Source organism: Carcharodon carcharias, assembly GCF_017639515.1.
Source record: "Carcharodon carcharias isolate sCarCar2 chromosome 5 unlocalized genomic scaffold, sCarCar2.pri SUPER_5_unloc_1, whole genome shotgun sequence".
NCBI classification, from domain to species: Eukaryota; Metazoa; Chordata; class Chondrichthyes; order Lamniformes; family Lamnidae; genus Carcharodon; species Carcharodon carcharias.
This window is the reverse complement of record NW_024470534.1, coordinates 54349-76159: the sequence shown is the minus strand read 5'-3', so window position 1 is coordinate 76159 and position 21811 is coordinate 54349. Positions and strand designations below refer to the sequence as shown.

Here is a 21811-nt window from a genome sequence, read left to right as displayed (position 1 = left end):
AACTTCCCTTCCTTGACGTACTAGTTGAGAAATCTGCCAGGCAGTTCGACACCATGGTTTACCGCAACCCTTCCTTCACTGGTCAATACACATGCTGGGATTCTTACAGTTACATGTACTATAAAATTGGCTTTATCGGCAATCTGTAAATGGGGCCAAAGCCATTTGCTCACCTTGTAAGCTCAGTGCTGAAATAAGGGCATCAAAGGCATCCTGCAGGATAATGACTACCCTGATCAGATCATTTTGCGCTATATATCACACAAACTCATGAACAGCCCTAAAATTACCACTTTCAGCCCTGAAAATGACGCAGTCCACCTCAGATTACCCTGGAAGGGCAAGGTATCACAAAATTTTGAGCAACAGGTGGAGCTAGCTGTTTCACACTGCAGGAGCAACACAAGTGGTAATCGCCACTAACAGGATGCTGCCGTCAAGCCAAAAAGACATTCTGCCTATCACACAAATGAGTAATGTAGTATATGAATTTCAGTGCCAGTGTGATGCTCGGTATGTAGGCTGTATGTCCCAAAGACTGGTGAATCGTATCAAACAGCATTTCCCAGCCGCTGTTCACAACGGGCAAGGTACAGACCGTATCTAAACAACCCGTGCTTGCACAACTCAAAACACAGTGTCCAACATTAGATGTGATTCCGTGAATGGACAACACTTGCTGAACAATCATGATTGTGCTAAGAATTACACTGACAACCAATTTATGACTATCAGTCAGGCTCACAGTGTGGCTTACATACAATGCTAGAAGCTACATATATTAATACATGGGGCCCTGTTCTTTGCAGACAGAAAGAACATGTACACACATTGCACCTGTTTCAGCTAAACAAAATAAGTGACAGCCATTCGCTGGTTCATCCCCCAGAGCAATGCCTGGTTTGAATTTAAACAAAGCTTGGTAGTTAACTGTCAGTCAATAGTTAACTGGTGCATTCTCCATGGCAACATCTCTGCCAGACCCCACTTGCCAATCAATCAGCACTCTCTTCTCATAAAGTAGCCACAGTATTTATCTGGCTAGTGCAATTCAGTTTCTGGTTAATGGTAACCCCCAGGATGTTGATAGTGGGGGGATTCAGTGATGGTAATGCCATTGAATGTGAAGGGGCGATGGTTGGATTCTCTTTTGTTGGAGATGGTCATTGCCTGACATTTGTGTGCTGTGAATGTTACTTGCCACTTGTCAGCCCAAGTCTGGATATTGTCCAGGTCTTGCTGCATTTGGACATGGACTGCTTCAGTATCTGAGGAGTTGCGAATGGTGCTGAACATTGTGCAATTATCAGTGAACATCCCCACTTCTGAACTTATGATGGAAGGAAGGTCATTGATGAAGCAGCTGAAGATTTTTTACTTCCTTCTTTCTCCGGCTGTGGGCGTCACTGGCAAGGCCAGAATTTGTTGCCCATCCCTAATTGTCCTGGAACTGAGTGTCTGGTTCAGCCATTTCAGAGTCAACCACATTGCTGAGAGTCTGGAGTCACATGTAGGCCAGACCAGGTAAGGATGGCAGGTTTCCTTCCCTAAAGGACATTAGTGACCCAGATGGGTTTTTACAACAATGGTTTCATGGTCAGCATTACTGAGGCTCATCTTTAATTGAATTATTAATTGAATTTTAAAGCCCACCAGTTGCCGTGGTGGGATTTGAACCTGTGTTCCCAGAGCATTAACCTGGGCCTCTGGATTACTAGTTCAGTGACAATACCACTACACCACCATCTCCCCTAAGAGATGTCGTCTGCAATTTTCTTGATCATTCCCCCTACACTGAGGTCCAAATCATTAATATGTACCACAAAAAGCAGGGGACCTGGTACTCAACCCTGTGGAACCCCACTGGAAACAGCCTTCCAGTCACAAAAACGCCCAACAACAATTACACTTTGTTTCCTGTCACTGAGCCAATTTTGTATCCAGCATGTTACATTCCCCTGGATCCCATGGGCTTTTATTTTTTTAACCAGTCTGCCATATGGGACCTTGTCAAAAACCTTGCTCAGATTAAGACTGAGATGAGGGGGAATTTCTTGACTCAAAGGGTGGTGAATCTCTACCCCAGAGGGCTGTGGAAGCTCAGTCATTGAGTGTGATAATGGAAAACAAAGCAACAGCGGGGGCGTGGACAGGTATCTTGGGTTTGTCTTCACAGCGGAAGACTTAGAAAATTGCTCAAAGATTCGTGAAAATCAAAAGGAGATAGGGAAGGGTGAAATTAATACAGTCCCCATGAACCAGGGAAAGGGCGCGAGGAAACCTACTAGACCTAACAGTTGACAATTCCCCAGGACCAGGTGGTCTGCATTGTAGGGTCTTAAAAGTAGTGGCTGCAGAGATAGTGGATGCATTGGTTATAATTGTCCAGCATTTCTTAGATTCTGAAAAGGTCCCAGTAGATTGGAAAACAGTCAATGTAACACCTTTATTCAAGAAAGGAGGGAGGCAGAAAGCAGGAAACTATAGGCCTGTTAGTCTAATATCTGTGGTGTGGAAATTGCTATAATCCATTATTAAGGAGGTTATAGCGGGGGTACTTAGAAAATCATAATGTGATCAGGAAGAGTCAACATGGCTTTGTGAAAGGGAATCATGATTAGTTAATCTATTGGCTTTCTTTGAGGAAGTGACAAGCAACATTGTTAAAGAGGAACCTGTAGATGTGCTGTACTTGGATTTCCAAAAGTCACATCAAAGGTCACTACACAAGATAAGACCACATGGTTCGGGGGTAACATATTAACTTGGACAGAGGATTGGTCAGCTAACGGGAAGCAAAGAGTAAGGATAAATCTTTTTCGGATTGGTAAGATGTAACTAGTGATGTGCCACAGGGATCAGTGCTGGGGCCTCAACTATTTACAATTTATATCAATGGCTTAGATGAAGGGGCTGAATGTATTGTAGCTAAATTTCCAGCTGAAGATAGTTAGAAAACTAAGCTGTGAAGAGGACATAGAGAGTCGCAAAAAGACAGACAGATTAAATGAGTGGGAAAATTAGTCAGAAGGAGTATAATGTGGGTAAATGTGAACTTGTTCACTTTGGAGGAGGAATAGAAAAGCAGTGCACTATTTAAATAGAAAGAGAGTGCAGAACTCTGAGGCTCAGAGGGATCTGGGTGTCCTGGTATATCAATCAGTTAGTCTGCAGGTACAGCGAGTGATTAGGTAGGCAACTGGAATGTTGTCCTTTATTGCGAAAGGAATGGAATATAAAAGGAGGGAAGTTTTACTGCAGCTGTACAGGGCCTTGGTGAGGCCACATCTGGAGAACTGTGTACAGTTTTGGTCTCCTTATTTGAAAAAAAGATACAATTGCATTAGACGCAGGTCAGAGAAGGTTCACTGGTTTCATTCCTCGAATGAAGGGCTTACCCTATGAGGAAAGGCTGGACAGGCTGGGTCTGTATCCATGGGAGTTTAGAAGATTGAGAGGTGATCTTATTGAAGCATAGAAGGTCCTGAGGGGATTTGACAGGGTGGATGCTGAGAGGATGTTTTCCTTTGTCGGAGAGATTAGAACAAAGAGACAGTTTAAGAATTAGGGGTCTCACAGTGAAGACTAAGATGAAGAGAAATTGTTTCTCCCAAGGGTCAATGGTGTGTGGAATTGTCTTCCCCAGAAGATAGTGGAGGTTGGGTCATTGAATATATTCCAGGCTGAGTGAGGCAGGTTTTTGTTAGACAAGGGAGTCAAAGGTTATGGGGAGGTGGGGGGCAGACAGAAATGTGGAGTTCAGGCCACAACAAGCTCAGCCATGATCTTATTGAATGGTGGAGCAAGTTTGAAGGGCTGAATGGCCTACTCCTGCTCCTAAGTCCTCTGTTCGAGACAGAAGTCGATAGATTTCTGGGTCCTAATGATATAATGGGGTATGGGGATCGTGTGGGAAAGTGGTGTTTAGGTCAACGTTCAGCCATGATCCATTGAATGATGCAGAAAGTGGAAAGCAAAATATTGCAGAGGCTGGAAATCTGAAACAAAAACAAAAAATGCTGGAAAAGCTCCGCAGGTCCAGCAGCATCTGTGGAGAGAGAAACAGCGTTAACACACCAAGTCTGTATGACCCTTCCTCAGAGCTACCTTCTGAAAACACTCTGAAGAAGAGTCACACGGGCTCGAAATGTTAACTCTGTCTCTCTCTCCACAGATGCTGCCAGACCTGCTGAGTTTCTCCAGCATTTTCTGTTTTTGCTGCAGAAGGCTGGATGGGTCAAATGGCCTACTCCCATTCCTATGTTCCTAAAATCCAAGTAGGCCACATCTACTGCACTACCCTCATCAATGCTCCTTGCTACCTCCTCAAAAAATTCCATCGAGTTAGTAAGACACGACCTTCTCCTAACAAATCCACGCTGACTCTCCCTGATCAATCTGTGCCTCACAGTTCATCCTGTCTCTCAAAATTGATGCCAATAATTTGCCCACTACTGAGGTTAGGCTGACTGGCCTGTAATTATTCAGTCAATCCCTCACTCCATTTTTAAACAAAGGTACAAAATCAGCAGATCTCCAATCCTCACCTGTGCCCCGACTGAATCCCTCGATTGACACTGTCTCCACCACACTCTCAGACAGTGCATTCCAGATCCTAACCACTCGATTGACCCTGTCTCCACCACACTCTCAGACAGTGTATTCCAGATCCTAACCACTCAATTGACCCTGTCTCCACCACACTCTCAGACAGTGCATTCCAGATCCTAACCACTCGATTGACCCTGTCTCCCCGACTCTCTCAGACAGTGTATTCCAGATCCTAACCACTCGATTGACCCTGTCTCCACCACACTCTCAGACAGTGCATTCCAGATCCTAACCACTCAATTGACCGTCTCTCCACCACACTCTCAGACAGTGCATTCCAGATCCTAACCTCTCGATTGACCCTGTCTCCACCACACTCTCAGACAGTGCATTCCAGATCCTAACCACTCGATTGACCCTATCTCCACCACACTCTCAGACAGTGCATTCCAGATCCTAACCACTCAATTGACCGTCTCTCCACCACACTCTCAGCCAGTGCATTCCAGATCCTAACCACTCGATTGACCCTGTCTCCACCACACTCTCAGACAATGCATTCCAGATCCTAACCACTCGATTGACCCTGTCTCCACCACACTCTCAGACAGTGCATTCCAGATCCTAACCACTCGATTGACCCTATCTCCACCACACTCTCAGACAGTGCATTCCAGATCCTAGCCACTCGATTGACCCTGTCTCCACCACACTCTCAGACAGTGCATTCCAGATCCTAACCACTCGATTGACCCTGTCTCCACCACACTCTCAGACAGTGCATTCCAGATCCTAACCACTCGATTGACTGTCTCTCCACCACACTCTCAGACAGTGTATTCCAGATCCTAACCACTCGATTGACCCTGTCTCCACCACACTCTCAGACAGTGCATTCCAGATCCTAACCACTCGATTGACCCTGTCTTCACCACACTCTCAGACAGTGCATTCCAGATCCTAACCACTCGATTGACTCTGTCTCTACCACACTCTCAGACAATGCATTCCAGATCCTAACCACTCGATTGACCCTGTCTCCACCACACTCTCAGACAATGCATTCCAGATCCTAACCACTCGATTGACCCCGTCTCCACCACACTCTCAGACAGTGCATTCCAGATCCTAACCACTCGATTGACCCTATCTCCACCACACTCTCAGACAGTGCATTCCAGATCCTAACCACTCGATTGACTGTCTCTCCACCACACTCTCAGACAGTGTATTCCAGATCCTAACCACTCGATTGACCCTGTCTTCACCACACTCTCAGGCAGTGCATTCCAGATCCTAACCACTCAATTGACCCTGTCTCCACCACACTCTCAGACAGTGCATTCCAGATCCTAGTCACTCGATTGACCCTGTCTCCACCACACTCTCAGACAGTGCATTCCAGATCCTAACCACTCAATTGACCGTCTCTCCACCACACTCTCAGACAGTGCATTCCAGATCCTAGCCACTCGATTGACCCTGTCTCCACCACACTCTCAGACAGAGCATTCCAGATCCTAACCACTCGATTGACCCTGTCTCCACCACACTCTCAGACAGTGCATTCCAGATCCTAACCACTCGATTGACCCCGTCTCCACCACACTCTCAGACAGTGCATTCCAGATCCTAACCACTCGATTAACCCTGTCTCCACCACACTCTCAGACAGTGCATTCCAGATCCTAACCACTCGATTGACCCCGTCTCCACCACACTCTCAGACAGTGCATTCCAGATCCTAACCACTCGATTGACCCTATCTCCACCACACTCTCAGACAGTGCATTCCAGATCCTAACCACTCGATTGACTGTCTCTCCACCACACTCTCAGACAGTGTGTTCCAGATCCTAACCACTCGATTGACCCTGTCTTCACCACACTCTCAGGCAGTGCATTCCAGATCCTAACCACTCAATTGACCCTGTCTCCACCACACTCTCAGACAGTGCATTCCAGATCCTAGTCACTCGATTGACCCTGTCTCCACCACACTCTCAGACAGAGCATTCCAGATCCTAACCACTCGATTGACCCTGTCTCCCCCACACTCTCAGACAGTGCATTCCAGATCCTAACCACTCGATTAACCCTGTCTCCACCACACTATCAGACAGTGCATTCCAGATCCTAACCACTCGATTGACCTTGTCTTCACCACACTCTCAGGCAGTGCATTCCAGATCCTAACCACTCAATTGACCCTGTCTCCCCCACACTCTCAGACAGTGCATTCCAGATCCTAACCACTCGATTGACCCTGTCTCCACCACACTCTCAGACAGTGCATTCCAGATCCTAACCACTCGATTAACCCTGTCTCCACCACACTCTCAGACAGTGCATTCCAGATCCTAACCACTCGATTGACCCCGTCTCCACCACACTCTCAGACAGTGCATTCCAGATCCTAACCACTCGATTGACCCTATCTCCACAACGCTCAGAGTGCATTCCAGATCCTAACCACTCGATTGACTGTCTCTCCACCACACTCTCAGACAGTGTATTCCAGATCCTAACCACTCGATTGACCCTGTCTCCACCACACTCTCAGACAGTGCATTCCAGATCCTAACCACTCGATTGACCCTATCTCCACAACGCTCAGAGAGTGCATTCCAGATCCTAACCACTCGATTGACCCTGTCTCCACCACACTCTCAGACAGTGCATTCCAGATCCTAACCACTCGATTGACCCTGTCTCCACCGCACTCTCAGACAGTGCATTCCAGATCCTAACCACTCGCTGTCTGAAACATTTCCCTCATGTCACCATTGCTTCTTTTGTCAATCACTTTAAATCTGTTCTTTCTGGTTCTTGATCCTTCCACCAATGGGAATAGTTTCTCCCTATCTACTCTGTCCGGACCCCTCATGATTTTGAATACCTCTATCAAATCTCCTCTCAACTTCCTCTTCTCCAAGAAGAACAGTCCCAACTTCTCCAATCTATCTACAAATCTGAAGTCCCTCATCCCTGGAACCATTCTCATGAATCTGTTTTGCACCCTCTCAAATATCTTCACATCGTTCCTAAATTCTGATGCCCAGAACTGGACACAATACTCCAACTGAGGCCAGACCAGTGTTTACGCAGGTTTAACATAATATCTTTGCACTTATACTCTGTACTGAGGTCTAACGAGGGTCTCATATAAACTCAGCATAACCTCCCTGCTTTTGTACTCTATGCCCCTATTAATAAAGCCCAGAATACTGTATGTTTTATTAACTGCCCTCTCAGCCTGTTCTGTCACCTTCAATGATCGATACACATATACACCCAGGTCCCTCTGCTCCTGCATCACCTTCAAAATTTCACCCCTTATTTCATATTGTCTGTCCATGTTCTTCCTACCAAAATGCATCACTTCACATTCCTCTGCATTGAACTTCATTTGCCACTTGTCCATCCATTCATCAAACTTTCTATGTCCCTTTGACACTGTCCTCCTCACAGTTCACAAAGCTTCCAAGTTTCATATCATGTGCAAACTTTGAAGCTGTCTCCTGCACACCAAGATCTAGATCATTAATATATATCAGGAAGAGTAAGAGTCCCAATATTGACCCCTGGGGAACTCCTCTACAAACCTTCCTCTAGTCCGAAAAGTAGGGATTAACCATTATCCTCTGCTCCCTGCCACTCAGCCAATTTTGTATCCACGTTGCTACTGTCCCTTTTATTCCATGAGCAATAACTTTTCTCACAAGTCTGTTGTGTGGCTCTGTGTCAAATGCCTTTTGAAAGTCCATGTACACCACGTCAACAGCATTACCCTCATCGACCTTTTCTGTTACCTCTTCAAAAAACTCCAGCTGGGCCTGACAGAGTTTTATGTGGTGGTGTACACCATACCCATTCAAGTCTGCATCCTTTGGTATTCAGGGGGTGAGGATGGAGGTCATACCAGGAAGAACAGCCAGAATAAGAGGAAATAATGGTTTGACTGGGGACTAGGGCAGACATGTGAGATAGAGCAGGCTGCCTTCATTCAGAACATAATCCCAACATCAAACGAACTGTTTACCTGAAGTTGCATCACCACATAATTAAACTTCTCGTTCCGCCCACAGCCAATGAACCTGCACACGTGGTCCTTTCCTGAACAGCAACAGAACGATAGCACCAGTTAGCGTCATGCAGCCATACACAGGGGTGCATGCCATGGGGAGGGTAAGAAAGGGAGAAGCAGTCATTGTTGGCATGAATATATCCAGCACACACGCTCCATCTGCCTTACCTTGCAGCTTCTTCAGAACAGCCACCTCCATCTTCAGTACCTGCTTGGGTTGCTGGGCAGACTCCACCTTCAGGGCAACATTCTCCCGGATTAACAAATCTGTCGCCTCGTAAATCTCACCAAACCCTCCTCCACCGATCTTCTTTAGCTGAGCAACAGGCAGAGAGCAATGGGCTAAATGTGACACAGAGATTATACTGGAGCACACGACAGGGGACAGGAGATGGGCTCTGGGAGGAGGTTAACTGACTGGGGAGGGTCAGTGATAGGCGGGAGGATAAAGGAAGTGGGATAGCATTCAGAGTCTATAGTAGGGTAGGAGTACAAGGGCAGTGAGAGGGGAGTGTCTGGGGGTATGGGGCAGTGAGAGGGGAGTCTCTGGGGGTACGGGGCAGTGAGAGGGGAGTCTCTGGGGGTACGGGGCAGTGAGAGGGGAGTGTCTGGGGGTATGGGGCAGTGAGAGGGGAGTCTCTGGGGGCACGGGGCAGTGAGAGGGGAGTCTCTGGGGGTACGGGGCAGTGAGAGGGGAGTCTCTGGGGGTACGGGGCAGTGAGAGGGGAGTGTCTGGGGGTACGGGGCAGTGAGAGGGGAGTGTCTGGGGGTATAGGGCAGTGAGAGGGGAATGTCTGGGGGTACGGGGCAGTGAGAGGGGAGTGTCTGGGGGTATAGGGCAGTGAGAGGGGAGTGTCTGGGGGTACGGGGCAGTGAGAGGGGAGTGTCTGGGGGTACGGGGCAGTGAGAGGGGAGTGTCTGGGGGTATAGGGCAGTGAGAGGGGAGTGTCTGGGGGTACGGGGCAGTGAGAGGGGAGTGTCTGGGGGTACAGGGCAGTGAGAGGGGAGTGTCTGGGGGTACGGGGCAGTGAGAGGGGAGTGTCTGGGGGTACGGGGCAATGAGAGGGGAGTGTCTGGGGGTACGGGGCAGTGAGAGGGGAGTGTCTGGGGGTACAGGGCAGTGAGAGGGGAGTCTCTGGGGGTATAGGGCAGTGAGAGGGGAGTGTCTGGGGGTACAGGGCAGTGAGAGGGGAGTGTCTGGGGGTACAGGGCAGTGAGAGGGGAGTCTCTGGGTGTACGGGGCAGTGAGAGGGGAGTGTCTGGGGGTACGGGGCAGTGAGAGGGGAGTCTCTGGGGGTACGGGGCAGTGAGAGGGGAGTGTCTGGGGGTAGAGGGCAGTGAGAGTGGAGTGTCTGGGGGCATGGGGCAGTGAGAGGGGAGTATCTGGGGGTATAGGGCAGTGAGAGGGGAGTGTCTGGGGGTACGGGGCAGTGAGAGGGGAGTGTCTGGGGGTACGGGGCAGTGAGAGGGGAGTGTCTGGGGGTATAGGGCAGTGAGAGGGGAGTGTCTGGGGGTACGGAGCAGTGAGAGGGGAGTCTCTGGGGGTATGGGGCAGTGAGAGGGGAGTGTCTGGGGGTATTGGGCAGTGAGAGGGGAGTGTCTGGGGGTACGGGGCAGTGAGAGGGGAGTGTCTGGGGGTACAGGGCAGTGAGAGGGGAGTGTCTGGGGGTACGGGGCAGTGAGAGGGGAGTGTCTGGGGGTACGGGGCAGTGAGAGGGGAGTGTCTGGGGGTACGGGGCAGTGAGAGGGGAGTGTCTGGGGGTACAGGGCAGTGAGAGGGGAGTCTCTGGGGGTACGGGGCAGTGAGAGGGGAGTGTCTGGGGGTATAGGGCAGTGAGAGGGGAGTGTCTGGGGGTATAGGGCAGTGAGAGGGGAGTGTCTGGGGGTACGGGGCAGTGAGAGGGGAGTGTCTGGGGGTATAGGGCAGTGAGAGGGGAGTGTCTGGGGGTATGGGGCAGTGAGAGGGGAGTGTCTGGGGGTATAGGGCAGTGAGAGGGGAGTGTCTGGGGGTACGGGGCAGTGAGAGGGGAGTGTCTGGGGGTATAGGGCAGTGAGAGGGGAGTGTCTGGGGGTACGGGGCAGTGAGAGGGGAGTCTCTGGGGGTACGGGGCAGTGAGAGGGGAGTGTCTGGGGGTATGGGGCAGTGAGAGGGGAGTGACTGGGGGTACGGGGCAGTGAGAGGGGAGTGTCTGGGGGTACGGGGCAGTGAGAGGGGAGTCTCTGGGGGTACGGGGCAGTGAGAGGGGAGTGTCTGGGGGTACGGGGCAGTGAGAGGGGAGTCTCTGGGGGTACGGGGCAGTGAGAGGGGAGTGTCTGGGGGTATGGGGCAGTGAGAGGGGAGTGTCTGGGGGTATGGGGCAGTGAGAGGGGAGTGTCTGGGGGTACGGGGCAGTGAGAGGGGAGTGTCTGGGAGTACGGGGCAGTGAGAGGGGAGTCTCTGGGGGTACGGGGCAGTGAGAGGGGAGTCTCTGGGGGTATGGGGCAGTGAGAGGGGAGTGTCTGGGGGTACGGGGCAGTGAGAGGGGAGTCTCTGGGGGTATGGGGCAGTGAGAGGGGAGTGTCTGGGGGTACGGGGCAGTGAGAGGGGAGTGTCTGGGGGTACAGGGCAGTGAGAGGGGAGTGTCTGGGGGTACAGGGCAGTGAGAGGGGAGTGTCTGGGGGTACGGGGCAGTGAGAGGGGAGTGTCTGGGGGTACGGGGCAGTGAGAGGGGAGTGTCTGGGGGTACGGGGCAGTGAGAGGGGAGTGTCTGGGGGTACAGTGCAGTGAGAGGGGAGTCTCTGGGGGTACGGGGCAGTGAGAGCGGAGTCTCTGGGGGTATGGGGCAGTGAGAGGGGAGTGTCTGGGGGTACAGGGCAGTGAGAGGAGTAGGTCTCGGGGTACGGGGCAGTGAGAGGGGAGTCTCTGGGGGTACGGGGCAGTGAGAGGGGAGTGTCTGGGGGTACGGGGCAGTGAGAGGGGAGTGTCTGGGGGTACGGGGCAGTGAGAGGGGAGTGTCTGGGGGTATGGGGCAGTGAGAGGGGAGTGTCTGGGGGTACGGGGCAGTGAGAGGGGAGTGTCTGGGCGTACGGGGCAGTGAGAGGGGAGTGTCTGGGGGTACGGGGCAGTGAGAGGGGAGGCTCTGGGGGTACGGGGCAGTGAGAGGGGAGTCTCTGGGGGTACAGGGCAGTGAGAGGGGAGTGTCTGGGGGTACGGGGCAGTGAGAGGGGAGTGTCTGGGGGTACGGGGCAGTGAGAGGGGAGTGTCTGGGGGTACGGGGCAGTGAGAGGGGAGTGTCTGGGGGTACGGGGCAGTGAGAGGGGAGTGTCTGGGGGTACAGGGCAGTGAGAGGGGAGTCTCTGGGGGTACAGGGCAGTGAGAGGGGAGTGTCTGGGGGTACGGGGCAGTGAGAGGGGAGTGTCTGGGGGTACGGGGCAGTGAGAGGGGAGTGTCTGGGGGTACGGGGCAGTGAGAGCGGAGTGTCTGGGGGTTTGGGGCAGTGAGAGGGGAGTGTCTGGGGGTACGGAGCAGTGAGAGGGGAGTCTCTGGGGGTACAGGGCAGTGAGAGGGGAGTGTCTGGGGGTACGGGGCAGTGAGAGGGGAGTGTCTGGGGGTACAGGGCAGTGAGAGGGGAGTGTCTGGGGGTACGGGGCAGTGAGAGGGGAGTGTCTGGGGGTACGGGGCAGTGAGAGGGGAGTGTCTGGGGGTACAGGGCAGTGAGAGGGGAGTGTCTGGGGGTACGGGGCAGTGAGAGGGGAGTGTCTGGGGGTACGGGGCAGTGAGAGGGGAGTGTCTGGGGGTACAGTGCAGTGAGAGGGGAGTCTCTGGGGGTACGGGGCAGTGAGAGCGGAGTCTCTGGGGGTATGGGGCAGTGAGAGGGGAGTGTCTGGGGGTACAGGGCAGTGAGAGGAGTAGGTCTCGGGGTACGGGGCAGTGAGAGGGGAGTCTCTGGGGGTACGGGGCAGTGAGAGGGGAGTGTCTGGGGGTACGGGGCAGTGAGAGGGGAGTGTCTGGGGGTACGGGGCAGTGAGAGGGGAGTGTCTGGGGGTATGGGGCAGTGAGAGGGGAGTGTCTGGGGGTACGGGGCAGTGAGAGGGGAGTGTCTGGGGGTACGGGGCAGTGAGAGGGGAGTGTCTGGGGGTACGGGGCAGTGAGAGGGGAGTCTCTGGGGGTACGGGGCAGTGAGAGGGGAGTCTCTGGGGGTACAGGGCAGTGAGCGGGGAGTGTCTGGGGGTACGGGGCAGTGAGAGGGGAGTGTCTGGGGGTACGGGGCAGTGAGAGGGGAGTGTCTGGGGGTACGGGGCAGTGAGAGGGGAGTGTCTGGGGGTACGGGGCAGTGAGAGGGGAGTGTCTGGGGGTACGGGGCAGTGAGAGGGGAGTGTCTGGGGGTACGGGGCAGTAAGAGGGGAGTGTCTGGGGGTACAGGGCAGTGAGAGGGGAGTCTCTGGGGGTACAGGGCAGTGAGAGGGGAGTGTCTGGGGGTACGGGGCAGTGAGAGGGGAGTGTCTGGGGGTACGGGGCAGTGAGAGGGGAGTGTCTGGGGGTACGGGGCAGTGAGAGGGGAGTGTCTGGGGGTACGGGGCAGTGAGAGGGGAGTGTCTGGGGGTACGGGGCAGTGAGAGCGGAGTATCTGGGGGTTTGGGGCAGTGAGAGGGGAGTGTCTGGGGGTACGGAGCAGTGAGAGGGGAGTCTCTGGGGGTACAGGGCAGTGAGAGGGGAGTGTCTGGGGGTACGGGGCAGTGAGAGGGGAGTGTCTGGGGGTACAGGGCAGTGAGAGGGGAGTGTCTGGGGGTACGGGGCAGTGAGAGGGGAGTGTCTGGGGGTACGGGGCAGTGAGAGGGGAGTGTCTGGGGGTACGGGGCAGTGAGAGGGGAGTGTCTGGGGGTACGGGGCAGTGAGAGGGGAGTGTCTGGGGGTACAGTGCAGTGAGAGGGGAGTCTCTGGGGGTACGGGGCAGTGAGAGCGGAGTCTCTGGGGGTATGGGGCAGTGAGAGGGGAGTGTCTGGGGGTACAGGGCAGTGAGAGGAGTAGGTCTCGGGGTACGGGGCAGTGAGAGGGGAGTCTCTGGGGGTACGGGGCAGTGAGAGGGGAGTGTCTGGGGGTACGGGGCAGTGAGAGGGGAGTGTCTGGGGGTACGGGGCAGTGAGAGGGGAGTGTCTGGGGGTATGGGGCAGTGAGAGGGGAGTGTCTGGGGTATGGGGCAGTGAGAGGGGAGTGTCTGGGGGTACGGGGCAGTGAGAGGGGAGTGTCTGGGGGTACGGGGCAGTGAGAGGGGAGTGTCTGGGGGTACGGGGCAGTGAGAGGGGAGTGTCTGGGGGTACGGGGCAGTGAGAGGGGAGTCTCTGGGGGTACGGGGCAGTCAGAGGGGAGTCTCTGGGGGTACAGGGCAGTGAGAGGGGAGTGTCTGGGGGTACGGGGCAGTGAGAGGGGAGTGTCTGGGGGTACGGGGCAGTGAGAGGGGAGTGTCTGGGGGTATGGGGCAGTGAGAGGGGAGTGTCTGGGGGTACGGGGCAGTGAGAGGGGAGTGTCTGGGGGTACGGGGCAGTGAGAGGGGAGTGTCTGGGGGTACGGGGCAGTGAGAGGGGAGTGTCTGGGGGTACAGGGCAGTGAGAGGGGAGTCTCTGGGGGTACAGGGCAGTGAGAGGGGAGTGTCTGGGGGTACGGGGCAGTGAGAGGGGAGTGTCTGGGGGTACGGGGCAGTGAGAGGGGAGTGTCTGGGGGTACGGGGCAGTGAGAGCGGAGTGTCTGGGGGTTTGGGGCAGTGAGAGGGGAGTGTCTGGGGGTATAGGGCAGTGAGAGGGGAGTGTCTGGGGGTATAGGGCAGTGAGAGGGGAGTCTCTGGGGGTACAGGGCAGTGAAAGGGGAGTCTCTGGGGGTACGGGGCAGTGAGAGGGGAGTGTCTGGAGGTACAGGGCAGTGAGAGGAGTAGGTCTCGGGGTACAGGGCAGAGAGAGGGGAGTCTCTGGGGGTACGGGGCAGTGAGAGCGGAGTCTCTGGGGGTATGGGGCAGTGAGAGGGGAGTGTCTGGGGGTACAGGGCAGTGAGAGGAGTAGGTCTCGGGGTACGGGGCAGTGAGAGGGGAGTCTCTGGGGGTACGGGGCAGTGAGAGGGGAGTGTCTGGGGGTACGGGGCAGTGAGAGGGGAGTGTCTGGGGGTACGGGGCAGTGAGAGGGGAGTGTCTGGGGGTATGGGGCAGTGAGAGGGGAGTGTCTGGGGGTACGGGGCAGTGAGAGGGGAGTGTCTGGGGGTACGGGGCAGTGAGAGGGGAGTGTCTGGGGGTACGGAGCAGTGAGAGGGGAGTCTCTGGGGGTACGGGGCAGTGAGAGGGGAGTCTCTGGGGGTACAGGGCAGTGAGAGGGGAGTGTCTGGGGGTACGGGGCAGTGAGAGGGGAGTGTCTGGGGGTACGGGGCAGTGAGAGGGGAGTGTCTGGGGGTACGGGGCAGTGAGAGGGGAGTGTCTGGGGGTACGGGGCAGTGAGAGGGGAGTGTCTGGGGGTACGGGGCAGTGAGAGGGGAGTGTCTGGGGGTACGGGGCAGTAAGAGGGGAGTGTCTGGGGGTACAGGGCAGTGAGAGGGGAGTCTCTGGGGGTACAGGGCAGTGAGAGGGGAGTGTCTGGGGGTACGGGGCAGTGAGAGGGGAGTGTCTGGGGGTACGGGGCAGTGAGAGGGGAGTGTCTGGGGGTACGGGGCAGTGAGAGGGGAGTGTCTGGGGGTACGGGGCAGTGAGAGGGGAGTGTCTGGGGGTACGGGGCAGTGAGAGCGGAGTGTCTGGGGGTTTGGGGCAGTGAGAGGGGAGTGTCTGGGGGTACGGAGCAGTGAGAGGGGAGTCTCTGGGGGTACAGGGCAGTGAGAGGGGAGTGTCTGGGGGTACGGGGCAGTGAGAGGGGAGTGTCTGGGGGTACAGGGCAGTGAGAGGGGAGTGTCTGGGGGTACGGGGCAGTGAGAGGGGAGTGTCTGGGGGTACGGGGCAGTGAGAGGGGAGTGTCTGGGGGTACGGGGCAGTGAGAGGGGAGTGTCTGGGGGTACGGGGCAGTGAGAGGGGAGTGTCTGGGGGTACAGTGCAGTGAGAGGGGAGTCTCTGGTGGTACGGGGCAGTGAGAGCGGAGTCTCTGGGGGTATGGGGCAGTGAGAGGGGAGTGTCTGGGGGTACAGGGCAGTGAGAGGAGTAGGTCTCGGGGTACGGGGCAGTGAGAGGGGAGTCTCTGGGGGTACGGGGCAGTGAGAGGGGAGTGTCTGGGGGTACGGGGCAGTGAGAGGGGAGTGTCTGGGGGTATGGGGCAGTGAGAGGGGAGTGTCTGGGGGTATGGGGCAGTGAGAGGGGAGTGTCTGGGGGTACGGGGCAGTGAGAGGGGAGTGTCTGGGGGTACGGGGCAGTGAGAGGGGAGTGTCTGGGGGTACGGGGCAGTGAGAGGGGAGTGTCTGGGGGTACGGGGCAGTGAGAGGGGAGTCTCTGGGGGTACGGGGCAGTCAGAGGGGAGTCTCTGGGGGTACAGGGCAGTGAGAGGGGAGTGTCTGGGGGTACGGGGCAGTGAGAGGGGAGTGTCTGGGGGTACGGGGCAGTGAGAGGGGAGTGTCTGGGGGTATGGGGCAGTGAGAGGGGAGTGTCTGGGGGTACGGGGCAGTGAGAGGGGAGTGTCTGGGGGTACGGGGCAGTGAGAGGGGAGTGTCTGGGGGTACGGGGCAGTGAGAGGGGAGTGTCTGGGGGTACAGGGCAGTGAGAGGGGAGTCTCTGGGGGTACAGGGCAGTGAGAGGGGAGTGTCTGGGGGTACGGGGCAGTGAGAGGGGAGTGTCTGGGGGTACGGGGCAGTGAGAGGGGAGTGTCTGGGGGTACGGGGCAGTGAGAGGGGAGTGTCTGGGGGTTTGGGGCAGTGAGAGGGGAGTGTCTGGGGGTATAGGGCAGTGAGAGGGGAGTGTCTGGGGGTATAGGGCAGTGAGAGGGGAGTCTCTGGGGGTACAGGGCAGTGAAAGGGGAGTCTCTGGGGGTACGGGGCAGTGAGAGGGGAGTGTCTGGGGGTACGGGGCAGTGAGAGGGGAGTGTCTGGGGGTACGGGGCAGTGAGAGGGGAGTGTCTGGGGGTATAGGGCAGTGAGAGGGGAGTGTCTGGGGGTATAGGGCAGTGAGAGGGGAGTCTCTGGGGGTACAGGGCAGTGAAAGGGGAGTCTCTGGGGGTACGGGGCAGTGAGAGGGGAGTGTCTGGAGGTACAGGGCAGTGAGAGGAGTAGGTCTCGGGGTACAGGGCAGAGAGAGGGGCGGATACGGGGCAGTGGGAAGGGAACGGTGAGTGTTAAGGTGGTGTCACTCACCACTTTCCAGCGGTCCTTGACAACAAAGGCCACAGGCAAGATGTCGACCTGCTCCCCTCCCCCGCTCATGTTTGCCTCGTCCTGTGTTGGGGCTGCTAGGCACTGCATTGGACAGCCAGCGAGAACTCATCTAGACTCCTTCCAAGCCCAGTCCATTTACCTGCAAAATCAACAGAAAAATCCAGCTGACCCATATCACTGAGGTGTCAACCAGCTTCGTTTTCACTGTTGCCAGATATGAGTGTCTCTGGCTTGGCCAGCATTTATTGCTCTTGAGAAGGTGGGGGTGAGCTGCCTTCTTGAGCTGCTGCAGTCCATGTGGTGTAGGTACACCCATAGTGCTGTTAGGAAGGGAGTTCCAAGATTGTGACCCAGCGACAGTGAAGGAATAATGATATATTTCCAAGTCAGGATGGGGGTGAGTGACTTGGAGGGGAACTTCCAGGTGGTGGTGTTCCCATCTATCTGCTGCCCTTGTCCTTCTAGATGGTAGTGGTCGTGGGTTTGGAAGGTGCTGTCTAAGGAGCCTTGGTGAATTCCTGCAGTGCATCTTGTAGACAGTACACACACTGCTGTTACTGTGCGTCGGTGGTGGAGGGAGTGAATGTTTGTGGATGGGGTGCCAGTCCAGTGGCTGCTTTGTCCTGGATGATGTCCAGCTTCTTGAGTGTTGTGGGAGCTGCACTCATCCAGGCAAGTGGTGAGTATTCCATCACAATCCTGACTTGTGCCTTGTAGATGGTGGACAGGCTTTGGGGAGTCAGGAGGTGAGTTACTCACCACCGGAATCCTAGCATCTGACCTGTTCTTGCAGCCACAGTATTTATATGGCTAGTCCAGTTCAGTTTCTGGTCAACGGTAAACCCCAGGAAGTTGATACTGGGGGATTCAGTGATGATAACTTCAAAGGGTGATGGTTAGATTCTCTCTTGTTGGAGATGGTCATTGCCTGACACTTGTGTGGGGTGAATGTTACTTGCCACTTGTCAGCCCAAGCCTGGATATTGTCCAGGTCTTGCTGCATTTAGACATGGACTGCTTCAGTATCTGAAGACATTGTGCAATCATCAGCGAACATCCCCACTCCTGACCTTATGATGGAAGGAAGGTCATTGATGAAGCAGCTGAAGATGGTTGGGCCGAGGACACTAACCTGAGGAACTCCTGCAGTGATGTCCTGGAGCTGAGATGACTGACCTCCAACAACCACAACCATCTTCCTTTGTGCTGGGTATGACTCCAACCAGCGGAGAGTTTTCCCCCTGATTCCCATTGACTCCAGTTTTGCTGGGGCTCCTTGATGCCACACTCGGTCAAATGCTGCCTTGATGTCAAGGGCAGACACTCTCACCTCACCTCAGGAGTTCAGCTCTTCACTGCAAGGAGAGAGAGTGAGAGAGCGCAGGTGGGAGGGAGGGGGAACAAGATTTCACTCAGAATCGGAGAGAACAGCGGGGGCTGAAAGCGTGGAGAGAGGTGGGAAGAGTGGTTAAAGAAAAATAGGGTCGAATAGGGACAAAAATAGGGACTTGCATGTGGAGGCTGGAGAAATAGTGCATGTGTTGAACAAGCACTTTGCATCTGACTTTACAAAGGGAGAACTTGCAACCCAGGCTGAGGTGAGAGAGGGGGTAATTGATACACTAGAAGAATTTACAATTGAGAGGAAGAAGGTGTTAGAAAGACTATCTTTACTCAAAATAGATAAGGTGCCAGGACCAGATGAGATACATCCAAGGGTACTGAGGGAAGTGAGAGTGGAAATTTCAGAGGCACTAGTGATAACCTTCCAGTCTTCCTTAGACACAGGGTAGGTGCCAGAGGACTGGAGAATGTAAATGTTACACCCTTGTTCAAAAAGGGGTGCAAGGGTAAAGCTGGTAACTACAGATGAGTCAGTTTGATCTCAGTGGTAGGGAAACTTCTGGAAACTATAGTGTGGAATAAAATCAATAATTACTTAGACAATTGCAGGATAATTAAGGAAAGACAGCATGGATTCATGAAGGGAAAATCATGTTTAACTAACTTCCAGCAGTTTTTTGAGGAGGTAATAGAGAAGATTGATAAGGGAAATGCTGTTGATGTGGTGTATATGGATTTTCAAAAGGCATTTGATACAGAGCTTAGCTCTGTCTATCACTTGCTGCTTATGCTGTTTGACATGCAAGTAGTCCTGTGTTATAGCTTCACCAGGTTGACACCTCATTTTTAGGTATGCCTGGTGCTGCTCCTGGAATGCCCTCCTGCACACTTCATTGAACCAGGGTTGATCCCCTGGCTTGATGGTAATGGTAGAGTGGGGGATATGCTGGGCCATGAGGTTACAGATTGTGTTCGAGTACAATTCTGCTGCTGCTGATGGCCCACAGCACCTCATGGATACCAGTCTTGAGTTGCTAGATCTGTTTGAAATCTATCCCATTTAGCACGGTGGTAGTGCCACACAACACGATGGAGGGAATCCTCAATGTGAAGGTGGGACTTTGTCTCCACAATGACTGTTTGGTGATCACTCCTACTGATACTGTCATGGACAGATGCATCTGCAGCAGGCAGGTTGGTGAGGATGAGGTCAAGTATGTTTTTCCCTCTTGTTGGTTCCCTCACCACCTGCCGCAGACCTAGTCGAACAGCTATGTCCTTTAGGACTCGGCCAGCTCGGTCAGTAGTGATGCTACCGAGCCACACTTGGTGAGGGACATTGAAGTCCCCCACCCAGAGTACATTCTGCGCCCTTGACACCCTCAGTGCTTCCTCCAAGTGGTGTTCAACATGGAGGAAGCACTGATTCATCAGCTGAGGGAGGGCGGTACGTGGTAATCAGCAGGAGGTTTCCTTGTCCATGTTTGACCTGATGCCGTGAGACTTCATGGGGTCCAGAGTCGATGTTGAGGACTCCCAGAGCAACTCCCTCCTGACTGTATACCACTGTGTCACCACCTCTGCCGGTGGGACAGGACATACCCAGGGATGGGGATGGTGGTGTCTGGGACATTATCTGTAAGGCATGATTCCGTGAGGATGACTACGTCAGGCTGATACTTGACTAGTCTGTGAGACAGCTCTCCCAATTTTGGCACTAGCCCCCAGATGTTAGTAAGGAGGAGTTTGCAGGGTCGACAGGGCTGAGTTTGCTGTTGTTGTTTCCGGTGACTAGGTGGATGCTGGATGGTCCGTCCGGTTTCATTCCTTTTTGTGACTTTGTAGTGGTTTGATACAACTGAGTGTCTGGCTCAGCCAGTTTAGAGTCACCCACATTGCTGTGGGTCTGGAGTCACATGTAGGCCAGACCAGAAGTGAGGATATTCGCTGATGATTGCACAATGTTCAGCATCATTCATGACTCCTCAGATACTGAAGCAGCCCATGTCCAAATGTAGCAAGACCTGGACAATATCCAGGCTTGGGCTGACAAGTGGCAAGTAACATTCGCACCACACAAGTGCCAGGCAATGACCATCTCCAACAAGAGAGAATCTAACCATCACCCCTTAACATTCTATGGCAATACGATCACTGAATCCCCCACTATCAACATCCTGGGGGGTTACCATTGACCAGAAACTGAACTGGAATGGCCATATAAATACTGTGGCTACAAGAGCAGGTCAGAGGCTGGGAATCCTGCAACAAGTAACTCATCTCCTGACTCGTCAAAGCCTGTCCACCATCTACAAGGCACAAGTCAGGAATGTGATGGAATACTCCCCACTTACCTGGATGAGTGCAGCTCCCACAACACTCAAGAAGCTGGACACCATCCAAGACAAAGCAGCCGTTTGATTGGCACCCCATCCACAAACATTCACTCCCTCCACCACCGACACACAGTAGCAGCAGTGTATGTACCATCGACAAGATGCACTGCACGAACTCACCAAGGCTCTTCAGACAGCACCTTCCAAACCCACGACCACTACCATCTAGAAGGACAAGGGCAGCAGATAGATGGGAACACCACCAGCTGGAAGTTCCCCTCAAAGTCACTGACCATCCTGACTTGGAAATATATCACCGTTCCTTCACTGTCGCTGGGTCAAAATCCTGGAACTCCCTCCCTAACAGCGCTGTGGGTGTACCTACACCACATGGACTGCAGCGGTTCAAGAAGGCAGCTCACCACCACCTTCTCAAGAACAATTAGGGATGGGCAATAAATGCTGGTCCAGCCAGCGAAGCCCACATCCTGTGAATGAATTAATATTATCAGAGAGGCACCAATTCATGGGCCTCTTACCCTTGACCAGGAATGTGTTGCAGAAAGTAGACTGTACTGATGGTGTGTGACGAATTAGGGGTTGGAGGAAGGTCGTGTGAAGCAGAAACAGCGTAATAGAGCAGTAGGGCTGAATGGGCAATTCCTGTGCTGTAACTGAGTTGGAATAGAATGTAATACACTCAACTGTAGAAAGAAGACATTGAGACATGAAAGAGGAGATACACAGCAATATTTGATCACACATATACTGTACATTGACTTGTGCTGCAGGTCTGCTCTGCACCCTTTGTAGCCCTCCAAACCCCATCACCTCCAGTCAAATATAACTCAAATACACCTATCACCACAATGGAGGACCCTATGCCAAGTGCATGCAAACTGCTGTCCCTCACAAGCCAACACAGGCACCTGGATAGGGTGGGAGTGGGTACATAGGGTGGGAGGTGGGAGTGGGTATATAGGGTGGGAGGTGGGAGTGGGTATATAGGGTGGGAGTGGGTATATAGGGTGGGAGGTGGGAGTGGGTACATAGGGTGGGAGGTGGGAGTGGGTATATAGGGTGGGAGGTGGAGTGGGTACATAGGGTGGGAGGTGGAGTGGGTACATAGGGTGGGAGGTGGGAGTGGGTATATAGGGTGGGAGTGGGTATATAGGGTGGGAGGTGGGAGTG

The 21811-nt window shown here is 54.0% G+C and overlaps 1 protein-coding gene across 1 annotated transcript in view; it reads right to left on the bottom strand.

Moving 5' to 3' along the window:
* The window catches only part of LOC121273396 (tau-tubulin kinase 1-like), a 42620-nt gene that overhangs the window by 17238 nt on the left and 3571 nt on the right, over positions 1–21811 (bottom strand). The window contains exons 2-4 of the mRNA XM_041180574.1: positions 16920–17079; positions 8807–8954; positions 8594–8667 (exon numbers count right to left, since the gene is read on the bottom strand). Coding sequence (XP_041036508.1) covers positions 8594–8667; positions 8807–8954; positions 16920–17027 — 330 coding nt within the window. The 5' untranslated portion in view covers positions 17028–17079. The remainder of the gene's footprint in view (positions 1–8593; positions 8668–8806; positions 8955–16919; positions 17080–21811) is intronic.